Source organism: Rhincodon typus, chromosome 4, assembly GCF_021869965.1.
Source record: "Rhincodon typus isolate 14 chromosome 4, sRhiTyp1.1, whole genome shotgun sequence".
Lineage (NCBI taxonomy): Eukaryota > Metazoa > Chordata > Chondrichthyes > Orectolobiformes > Rhincodontidae > Rhincodon > Rhincodon typus.
In genome coordinates, this window is record NC_063335.1 from 22,045,870 (window position 1) to 22,058,522 (window position 12,653).

Sequence of the window (12,653 nt, forward strand, 5' to 3'; positions counted from 1 at the left end):
TAGTCATCGAGCATCTATCTGCTCTAGTCCTCTGCCAGCACTTGGCCCATAGTTTTGTATACTAAAAGGTACGTCAGAGGAATCATTTAAATAGTTCTTACATGTTTCTGCCTCTGCCATTCTTTCAGGCAGTGAGTTCCAGATATCTCCTACTCTTGGTGAAAGAAAATGCCTTCCTTAAATCCTCTCGAAACCTCCTGACCCCTGACCTTACTTCTATGACCTCTGCTTATTGATTCATCAACTAAGGGGAGAGTTTCCCTTATCCACACTCCTCAATTTTGTGAGCCTCAATCAGGTCCTCCATCAGATTCCTCTACTCTGAGGAAGACAAGACAAGATGCAGTCTGGATAGTCTTTAGGAATATGTTCAAAGGAGGAGAGGTGGCTGTGTGATTTGATTAACCAAATAGCAGCAATTGTGAAGTGTATCTAACTCAAACCCAGTTTTTGATGGGTTTTATAATTAGAGGTGCAAAGTTACAAGGTTTTGGTAAACATATCAAAAATGTTGAACCTCACTGTTCCAAGTAAGCCTTGCCAAAGCCAAATCTGTGGATTCCTCATCAGAGGTGAAGAAGGAGGAGGAGGAGTAGGAAATATTCTGAGGGGCTGGTCTCTAAGGCAGAAACAAGAGTACGAGAGAGAGACAAGGAGTTGTGAAGTAGGGATTGAAGTTTGAGCATGTTAAGAACACATTCACAGTGGTAGCCATGGGACAGAAGTGCAATACTTGAAAACATATCTTACTTGGTTGCCGAGACTGGAGGTCTCAGCATCCCTCCAAGTGGTCATGGTCCTCTCCCACTAAGTATTCTCTCCTTGAAGAGAAGGCAAGGAGATGAATGTCAGGCACCCCATCACGACCCATCTTGGCTTATTGTGTGCCACGCTGGCAGACCTCTACCTGCAGATCAGTTGGGAGAAAAGTGGCTAGGTGTCCTAAGCAAATAGGAAGCAGAGGGTGCATCAGTCTGGAGGCTCAGAGCAATTGAGGGAAGATGCTGCCTGAAATAGAATGGTAGAGCATGAACCTTGGTGCCAGTAGGGTGCAGTAGAAGAGAGTTAGAGTGAGTGTGAGGAGTAGAGAGAAGTTGGTGGCACTTGCCCTTTCAGACCATAGAAGGTAATTCACCACCTTCCTGCACTGTTACACATTCCTCTGGACCATGGGTGGCAACGTCAGACCAGGTCTGGTGCCATGGTCTCTAGTGAAGGTCCTGTCCACTACGCCATCAACAACGTTGCCTCTTTTGGCCATCTTTGGGGCAATTCTTCCAACAATGCAGCTGTGAATGGCAGTCCTTGGCTGGCACCGATTGACCTGGTACACAGCTGGGTTTTAAAAATGGCACTGGCAGTAGAAATCCCTGAAAATCTCAACGGTAGTGAGTACTTCCATTTCTGGCAGGCACAAGATAGCATGAGAGGTGTGCCATAGAAGTGTGAGGTCAGCAGCGGAGAATTGCATGAGAAAACCTGCTAGAGTCCACAGGGAGAATTCCGCCATGAAACTCCTTGAATTAGATACTAAGCAAACCTTTGGTAAAATGCAGCACAAGTCATTGTGAAGGCAGCCACAACATCACAGGGCAATGTCATAAAAATCCATCCCTTAGTACAATGAATATGAGCAATGAATTGGCACTAGATAAAACATAAGTAGATATGCAAGATAGATATACATTGTAGATGTTCTATACTATATGAAATGAAAGTACTATTGGATGAATGCACAATAACGTATTGAAATGAAAAGAGAAAGTGGAGCTATTTTAAACAGATATAATGTAAATTCTAATATACGTAAATTATTCCTATTACATGTTCTTAGAAAGGTCTTCATGACAAGAACTATCATTAGTAGAAAAAAATCCCACCTATCCTTTTTGTCTGCAGACAAATACTCTTACTTCATAAATGCTATCTTTTGACAAGCAAGTCTTAAGCAGCACATATTACATTTATGGCTGACATTTAATTTTTATTAACATTATGTTTAGTACTCAGCTTTAGAGCTTGCTGTCACATTCTTTAACACCAAATTGTTTCTGCTTATGTATATATCCTGACCTCATTTTATTTTCATCTCTAACAATAATGCATTATTCTAAGTAGCTGCCACATGATATTTCTCAGAATGACACAGGTTCTTCATGATCCTGGTTGCTTGGTCAATTACAACAAAACAAAATGCGCTGTGAGATATTTGCACAGTGAGAATCTAGTCTACAAGTCAGGCAATTAACCTGGTTGCTGATTTTTGCTGTCTGAGGGATTTGATTTTCAAGAATAGCCTGACATTGCTTATTTACTTGAAAATAATATGACATTATTAACATAGAATCATCTAGTTAGTATACAGTTCCAATTATTGTCTACTGGGTGCAAACAAAACACATTCATCTATTATTGCTGTATCCAAATGCCTACTATCTCTAAATTAATTCTATGACTTGTGTCCAAATCTAAACCATCATTAATGTGTACTATAGTATATTTTTTGCCTGTAACAAATTGGTACTGAATAATCACAAGCATGCATTAAAAGCCTCAGTAATACAAAGAACAAATGATCGAAGTGCAATACTTGGAAACCAATGTGATATATTCCAAACACTAACAGGTTTGTTACCCAACAGGTAATAAAGATCATGAAGCAAACAGCCTACTTTTACATCTAAAAGAGAGACTACAAACACAAGAGAACAATTTTATAACTGAAGTATATATCCTTGCAATTAATTATAAAGCTTAGAATATTGTTTTAATACTCAAATATCAAACTATTATTTTGAATCTTGTAAATAACAACATTTGGAATGGTTTAATGAAGGGTGAGATGTGCTTTGAATCAGACATGCTGAGTGTTTTAACTAATTTTACAGCATCAAAATTTTATATTTATGGTATTTGCCTTATGCAACCAAAATGCTTTAAGTTAATGCTTTCAATACGTTCATCTTTCAAAAAGAAAGCAGAGTGCTTGTTTGTGTGTCACCTGCAATATTATCATTCCATAAAGTTCAGATGCTGACTGCAAAATTACAGACATTTTCTCATCCACCATAATTATTAATCCACAGCACTCCAGAAATACTATTTCTAAAACAGTGTTTCAATGTGAAGTTCAATACTAAACCTCTACTACAGTCCAATGTTTAATTGGTTTCAAACATTTAAATGTCCAAGCGTTTGCTGACACCAATGATATAATGATAAATGTTGACTACCCATGCTCATCTTCAGCTTCTCTCAGAGTTTATTGTCATGCTCAATATGAAATTAACTTTGAAAAGTAAAAACAAAAATCTCTTTCTCAATTTGCTTTCCTCTTTATACTGATGTACTTAGTCATTTTCCCCTCATTTCGCTGCTACTGCATATGCTCCTGGGTGACTGCTAATTCAGCCTTAAATGTCTGTAGTGAAATAGAACACAATAACAGATGTAGTGTTTTTCTATTATATTTTACATCTCTTGTCATCAATGTGAAATACAGGGTTGGAAAAGTAGGTTAACCATTACTGACCCGTAGTTCAAATGGCAGCATTTAAATGTCAAGCTAAGTCATGCATCACGCCCCAAGCCCAAACTTTGCTCTGGAATGCCTACAGTTGGAAAAGAGTATTTTTTGCAATATTTTCACAAATACTGTGATTAGCTATACAGAAAACTTGCAAAACAAATTGTCCTTGTAAAGGCTTGTCTTTGCTTTAATTTAACATAAATTCAGGAATTATTGTTTCACTTCTTTGTGTGCCCATAAATTATTTTTAAATAATAAAAATAGTGTTTGTGAATAAGGAATAATTGCTCAAAAACAACGGCAAATCCTATTGGTGATTCTCCTTGAAATAGTGACGGTTAATATACATCTTGTGCATACTGCATTATGAAAACTTAAGCCCTGTCAGAGATACATTACATCAATGTAGTGCAGAATTAATCTGGAGTTTATCCAGATTAATACATTTGCACTGAAAATGCAATTTTGATTATAATTAATCTAAAGCATTGCTAGATTAAAATGTCAACATAAATGAGATATTGGTGAGTTCTGCTTCACCAGATGAAATCAGTTCAACACAAGCGGCTTGAATTCTGCTTCTTGATTATTCCAAATGTAACAATTATTGGGATGAACTAATGCAACAATATGATGATACTCGCACTTTAATGCTGGAAAACAAAAAAAAAATGAGAAGGTTTAGCTCCTAACTGGCTTCTATTTTATGGACACCCACACTGCATAATCTGAAATGATTCTGACATTGAACAAATTAAATTGAAAAGTAAACATCTATTTTTGTGGTGCAAACAATTTGGCCAGAAGGGGAGCGACCAACAGTAGTGCCAATATAGTTGCCATTTGTAAATGCTTTCAGACATTCCCTTTACAATCTTTATGTAAGGCATTGGCATTGCTATTTATTTTGAAAAAGCTGGTATTTATTTTTACAGTCTTACTTTGGAGCTCATGTCTTTTCTGGGTAAAAAGACAACAGGGCTATGTAGAACCAGTAGTTTTTAACCTATTTGGATACTACTGTTCACTGTTTGCCACATAATGTAACTGCAAAGATTGCAAATGTAATATTATTTTTTGATAGCAGTTTTCTTTTTGATAATAAATAAAATACAAACTGAAATTTAAAAAAAAGCAAATCATACACCCTTCAATATCTGCCAAACAAAATAGAGAACACAGCCTGTGGTATTTATACCAGATGCTGGTTTTATGCAAGATGCGATTAAAGCAGTACAATTTCTGCAAACGGCATTAATTCAGAATTTATTGCTCAGGTAGTGAAGGCTGCTTTGTATTACGAAGGAAAATGACTAAAAAGTAAGTAGGCTGAAAGGCCTCTGGTCACTGATACTGATATGCCTCACCATAATGGAAAAAATACATGATTGGTATCTAATCTTGAGCTTAAACAAAATTAATATGTCATCAGAGGAATCACAAGTACAGCAAAGATTAATGAAAGGCGCTTAAAATTACAAGCATGCAAACTTATTTGATTAAAAAATAATCTCACTGGCCATTCTGCAATATTCTTCAACTTATCCGCATCTATCCTGTCAGATGGTTATGATTAAAAATAGGTCAGCGTGAGGCTACTGATAGAAATCACATGTAAAACACACATGTGATGAATATAATTGAGACAGGGAGGGGAACTGTGCAAATAATTTTAAGATCAAAGAAAATTTAATATGGAAAGATGACAAAATCTACAAGTATTACCAGAGTCTTTATCAGACTTCTTGTTTTCTTTGTTGTCTTTTTCAGTTGTGTCCTTGTTTTCAGAAGCACCAGCTGAAACAGTGGTTTTACCAGGTCCTTCAGTCTGCTCATCTACAATTAAAAATGTGAGGGAGATTAGGAAATCAGATTACTAACTGCACAGTATTTGTTTGAAAGAAACATTTACTCAGTTTCATAGCCTGTGCATCACAGAAGGCAAAAAGTAAAAATATACTATATGCTAATTTCAAAGCTTTTACTCTTTATTGGAAGGTTAAATATTGTCCAAGTAAAATACTATTTATCACTTGTATATATAAAGAAATGCAGTTAATTGCATGTCTGGATGCAAAATCCAATTGATCTTAAACTTTAGACCCTCTCCTTGGGGGCCATAAAATATTATAAAATACATATACATCTGTTGATGTGAAAATAAAAAAATTGATAGTTTAATTGTGCAGAATTTTATTGACAGTATATAACTGAATATAGTCAAGCACAGCATGTCCTAAGTGCCACAAAATAAAATTGAACTAATTTAGTTTTTTGTCGTTTTGTATTGATTGAAAAATGTATGATTAATTTTAGATTAAAAGAAAATAACTGTCTATAGGGGGCACTTCTTTAGGAGTAATGTAATATCCTATCAAACAACTTGCAATTGATACCCAACTGAAATATTTGCTATAGAACGATTGCATACCTCCATCGACATGCGAACCTATAAAGAAAGGCTAATATCAATTTAAATAGTTATGAATTCTTCCAAGTTGTAATGGTGTTGGATTAATCTGTTTATGCAGTTAGCTGCATGGCTAGGGTTAGGCAGCACTAATCCATGAAATGCCCACTGTTCCTTTTCATCCTGTGATCATTTGTCTCTCACTGTGTTGATGTCACATTTTAATGAATTTTTAGCAGCCTGAGTAATGCCAGATAACCAGACCTGCAACTCCCACAGCACTGCATGCTGCGTTCACTGCATTGCAAAATAAAAATCATATTTGCAAGTCCCGGTAGGAATTAAACAAATTAGGTGATGGAAACAAAATGGCGCGGTATCCTGTCGGTCAAAGCAAAAGCCTTCACTCATCAGATTCATAAAATCTTAATAACCATAAAAATTGACCTCGAGGAGGTGAACAGGTCCTAAGCACGCTGACATACAGTCCCTCCATCCTTGTTTGCTAAGCAATGCTTTTGTTAGCTGGCTAAGACAAGTTAACCCTTTATGTTCCATACAATGATCCTATTTTACATTTACGCATGACACATCAGCTCAGAAATAAATATAACATAACATTTTCATTGCAAATGCTACAATGATTGAAGGGGGAGAAATAAGTAGACTCCGAATACTATGTTTTATTGATAGTGTTCTGACAGCAGGGTGAAATATTCCCTGTCACATGCAGCAGCTGGTTGCAAAAATTGCTAGTTTAGCACTAAGATGACTCTTGGGTGACAGCATTCCGAAATTCTGAAATGCAGAAATAATAAACCTGACTGGTGTGCTCAAACAGTGGATTAAAAACATTCTCTGTGTATATCAAATGCTATGTTTGCTTTACATACATGGTCAGATTGAAAGATTAAATTTAAACAATTTGAAAATAATTTAATTTATTTTGTTATACATATTTGATTTGATATAAATAGGTTTTGCATTTACACAAAGGCAAGAAATGCAATCATTTTAAACTGATCTGTTCTAATCCATCTCAAGGGTGTGTTAAAAACAGATTGATCTAAATTGATTTGTACCTTGATGTGCACAGATTAACCCGGTTTAGACTGATTAGAATTGGTTTACAAACTCTATTGGACTGTATCTACTCCCCTTATTTGTCTCAATGGTAGTGCTCAGTATTTTCCAATCCTGATTGTTAATCAAAGTAGAGACTCCGCAAGCTCGCTGGTCACAGTAGGTAGACAAAGCTGTATTTGTAAAGGTGGTAGGGGAGCACAGTTTGGGCTGCTGTTCATCTGTGATCATGACCTGATAGGTCTGTGCTAATGCCAAGTACACACACAGCTCATATCCAGTGTCGGGCCCTACAACCTTAGAAATCTTGTGAACGACCTTTCTTTCTCATCCTTGGGAATTTATGCATTGTTCTTTCACTGGATTTACTGACCCATTTTCCGTGGGCGAGGAAATGAAGTGTCACGGAGTGTCCTTACCTTCGGGGGACATGAAATTTTCAAGGCTATCACGGCACACATTAATAAAACATGGTGTGTTAAAAGGCAAATTATGAACCCAGTAAGAGTAACTATCATCTGGGTCTCATCAGTCAGTTTGCTCAGTTCTCTTCTGCCTTTCTGGTATGTGTTTTAAGAGCGAGAGAAATTCCCAGACATGTTCTCCTATACATCATCATGGAGTCTGACCCAGGCCTGACCCTCACAACAGTTTGACTAATCTGAACGTGAACAAAGACTTCATGTCAGCAGCACAGAGCAACTGTGGGATAGACTCTCCCCATCAACTTAATAGCAAACAGCAGTGCTGAGACTATAACTTAGAGGATTCCAACATGCCACAAACAAATAAACCTCCAAGGTAAACTGTTCACCAGATACATATTTTTATCTTGCTACCTCACGATTTGCTTGATTTGCAGCAAAAAGATGATATTTGTGAAAGAGCAACAGAGACTTACTAGAAACAAGAAGATATTTGTAGAAGTATACAGATTTTAAACCCTCAGACACACAGAGTAATTTTTCAATTTGACTCTGACATGCGTGAAAATTTAAATTTAGCTTGTAGTATATTTCCATTATGAAATAAAATCCAAATAAAGAAAATCCTAGTTGGTTTGAAAACACAACAGAAGTGTTCACAATTTTTACAACCTAACCTTGAAAACAGACTCATATTTTCTTTGCATCCACAATTAAATGTGAAGTTATGTACTGCAGAAATTAAAAGTGATCATCAAGTAATATTTCTCTAGTTATAAGGAAAAGCCTAAAGTGTATCAAATTAATGGCTGAAGGAGGACATGGTAGTCTATTTATGTATTATATTTCTCATTAAAATATGTGAGATTTCCAAGCTACAGACTCTAAGCAGAACTCAGTAATTTTTACACTTATTTTATTACATACTGTGGTAAAAAGCACCATCCTGCTATCCAGTATGCTGGACCTGCAGTTTTTCTTAATTATAATCAAAATTTATTAGCAGAAACTCTAGGGTTAGGTGATCTCCAAAGTGAATTCAATGATATTTTTGTAATAGATATATCACATTCTCACTTGTGTAGAATATCATAAGCATCTGCTCGGGTAATAATTTATTTTCTCATCTGCTTTCATCAGGAAAACTAAAATGGTTGTAATTGTAGTTTAATTATAAATTACTTTCATTCTGGAAATGAAATGCAAAGAAAAAGTTGGCTTTGAACAACAGTTCTAGTAAAAAAAAGTATGTACGTTGAATATCATGCTAACAGTGCAAGTTCATTAAAATTATCATTTGACAAAAACAAGGAGTGAGAAAAATCCAGTTCAAATCAGTTCAATGCTTTTAATATTTATTTTGCACTTGCTGCTTGGAAGATAACCGCAAATAATATATAAAACTCACTAGCTTTAACTGACGATTCTTAATGCCCACTCTAAATTTTCTCTTCCTAAAGTTCTGCTTTCCCTTTTCCCCCATCATGTCTCTGCCATGAGCCAAGCTGCCTGGTCAAGGTGTCACTGACCAATAGGTCATTAATTCCTGGAAGACAGAGCGAGTCCTACTACCCTCAATTTCCTCCTCCCTCCCCCAATAGATGGAACACTGTCATATGCAAATATCCCTATCCAGGGTCAAGAGCACAAACCTTCTTTTCACCATGCAACACACACAAGCTCTTTCAGGGAATCAAGTTCAAATGGCATTTTCAAATTAAAATGGCTCTGAATTCTGACTTTCTGAATGAATATTCCTGCTGTACTCCCACCATTCCATTGATTAAAAATAGACTTTTTCTTTTAGCCAAAGTAACTTTTGATGGACAACAGATCTACAATGTAAAGCAGAAAATGCAAAACATACTTAAATTTTGTGACAAATGTTATGTACTTAGAGTTCCCAAAGGTTATGCTTATAAGAAAATACCTATAGTGTGAAATCCTTCACTTCACTTGTAGTGTCTCAGAATCCAGTACAGAAATGTGTTTTTATTACTGTTTTCTGTTCGAGTTTCAACTCTGAATACCATACCCCAGTGTTAGACCTTAACTGTCCAATGGTGCAGCTTTGAGGCTCTTTCAAGGATCTGAGAGATCAACCTCTTCTTTTACTCACGGGCAAGTAATAATGACTTCAGGACAAAAACCTTTGACATACTGACAAAACTATCAAGTTCCATGTGAAAGTTAAAAGCATTACTATTAGGACATGGATCTTACCTACATTATGGCATGGTCTTTGAAAATGGTGCATTATGTGGATTATAATGGAGTTCTTGCCATAGTGAATGTCTTGTAACAATACCATGAAATGTGACCTAAAAAACATCGGAACAAATGTTTGGTCGTCTTAGAAAAGATGAAATTGACTGTGTGTGTTTGTTAACGGGAACAGGGTATTCTATATAAACCTAAACTGAGATGCACTATTTATGGCAATAAAAATCTACTAACGATTTTCAATTTAATTGTAATCACCTACTAGCATAGTAGGTATGCTGTATAATAATCAAAGCAAAGATGTTTTAAACTGAAACAATTTTGAGTCATTGCTTTCTGTTCCACTGGATAAAATAGATGGATTTTTGGAGAAATGGGATTAGGTTTTGACCTTCTGCAGTTGTATAATATGGATCTGGTTTAATGTGGAAATAAAAATAAACACCTGAGATGTAACAATGTTGTCAATGAACTATTTATACTATTATACTCCTTTATATTATTGTGCAATGTTAAAATTCTCTCACGGTCATAGGAGAGCATGCACAATTTGTCAGTTTTGTAATGATTAGTGTGATGACATAATTACTGTAAATTTGACATCTGTGGCAGCATCCAAAATATTTTTCCACCCTTCCAAAGAAAACCTCGTTATTTCCACTTGATGTGGAGGTGCCGGTGTAGGACTGGGGTGGACAAAGTCAGAAGTCACACGACACTAGGTTATAGTCCAACAGGTTTTTAAAAAAAATCACAAGCTTTCTGAGCGCCGCTCCTTCGTCAGGGGAAGCCCTACTAAAGGAAATGTCAGTGCCATATTATAGTATAATATTCCTTAGTATGCCAAAATTCTTTCCTTGACTTGAAAGAAGGGCTGTAAACATACACGTGGAGTTGCAGGTGGAGAATGAGATAAAGCATTTGTACAAGTAGAATTTGATATCACAAGATGCTGGATACATGTTTTACATTCTTGTTGTAACTTATGCAAGTAAAAGTTTATTAAGTTTCATTAAATATTTGTGGAAGTTGCAGAAACCTATATGCAACAATACGTGATAGTCAAAAATCAGAAGCTGAAATTTATCTTAAAACCAAAGGTTATTTTTAATTTCATCATCATAGTATGAACTCCATTTTTGCTGTGTAACTGGATGCGCTTTGAACGTGTCAAAATCTTACCCCATTAATCTGTTGATTTATGCTTAGAAAGTTCCAGGGACAAACTTGGGTTAGAAATTCCAACATGTGCTATTTTATAAATAATTGGTTAGTCATTTTTTAAAATTATTCTGCTTGCTAATTTAGCATTAGTATTAAAGTTTAAACTGTAAACAGTGGGTGGTCACTTGAAAGGTAATCAATTAACATAAAGTGGTCCAAAGAGGAATTTCTTCTCCCCGAATTTACTCCAAAACTCTATAGCTTCAAGCAATCTACTGTCATTGCTGAAATTTTTTCAAACATTGATTTAGTTGTGTATCTCTACAGCTCACATCCCAGTAGTACACTTTCTACATCAACTGAAATCCCATGAAACAAAAGGATCTATTTCATCCATTTCTATCGGAAAATGAAGAATACCTGGCAGTGATTACAAGGTTATAATCTAATTCTGGGTCAGGCAGCGTCATCAACCGTGAGAATAGACTCAAGTGGTTTAAAGCAATCATTTAAATTCTAAGGTTTTGGAGTAGCTCTGTAGCTCGGGTTGTGGGTGTTGAGGTTGGTTGGCTCGCCGAGCTGGTTTGTTGTTCCGCAGATGTTTTGTTACCGTGCTTGGTAACATCTTCAGTGCAGCCTCTGATGAAGCTTCGATATGTTTTCCTGCCTGGTTTTTAAACTCTGGGGTCCGTTGCGATGGATTGCCTCACTTCCGGGTTTCCTCCATAGTGGAAGGTATATGGGGTCGAGTTCAATGTGTTTATTAATAGCCTGTTTCGTGGAGTGCCATGCTTCCGGGAATTCTCGTGCCTGTCTCTGCCTAGCCTGTCCCAGGATCTTGGTATTGTCCCAGTCGAAATCGTGGTTCTCCTTGTCCATGTGGATTGAGATCAGTGAGTATTAGTCGTGTCTTTTTGTAGCCAGTTGGTGTTCACGTACTCTTGTTGTTAGTTTCCTTCCTGTTTGTCCGATGTAGTATTTCTCGCAGTCTCTGTAGGGGATCTTGTAGATGACACTGGTCCTGTCCATGGCGAGGAGTGGGTCTTTAGTTCGGGTGAGCACTTGTCGTAGGGTTGATGTGGGTTTGTGTGCCACTTTGATGCCCAGCGGTCGTAGAAGTCTTGTGGTGAGTTCTGACGTGTTCCTGATGTAGGGTAGTGTGATGACTGTGTCAGGGCGTGTAGAATCCTTCTGATGCTGTTCCTGTAGGCATCTCCTGACCCAGTTCTTTGGATATCCATTATCCTTGAACACTTGGAAGAGGTATTCCTCCTCCTCTTGGCGTAGTACTGATGTTCAAGGATAATGGATATCCAAAGAACTGGGTCAAGAGATGTCTACAGGAACAGCATCAGAAAGATTTTACATGCCCCGACACACTCATCACACTACCCTACATCAGGAACACGTCAAAACTCACCACAAGACTTCTATGACCACTGGGCATCAGAGTGGCATACAAGCCCACATCAACCCTACGACAAGTGCTCACCCGAACTAAAGACCCACTCCCCGCCATGGACAGGACCAATGTCATCTACAAGATCCCCTGCAGAGTCTGCGAGAAACACTACATCGGACAAACAGGAAGGAAATTAACAGCAAGAGTACATGAACACCAACTGGCTACAAAAAGACACAACCAATACTCATACATCTCAATCCACATGGACAAGGAGAACCACGACTTCGACTGGGACAACACAAAGATCCTGGGACAGGCTAGGCAGAGACAAGCATGAGAATTCCTGGAAGCATGGCACTCCACGAAACATGCTGTTAATAAACACATTGAACTCGACCCCATATACATTCCACT

General features: G+C 37.0%; 1 protein-coding gene across 1 annotated transcript in view; it reads right to left on the minus strand.

The window, feature by feature from the left end:
• The window catches only part of zfhx4 (zinc finger homeobox 4), a 255,751-nt gene that overhangs the window by 42,722 nt on the left and 200,376 nt on the right, over positions 1 to 12,653 (minus strand). Inside the window, exon 5 of the mRNA XM_048596252.1 lies at positions 5,255 to 5,365. Coding sequence (XP_048452209.1) covers positions 5,255 to 5,365 — 111 coding nt within the window. The remainder of the gene's footprint in view (positions 1 to 5,254; positions 5,366 to 12,653) is intronic.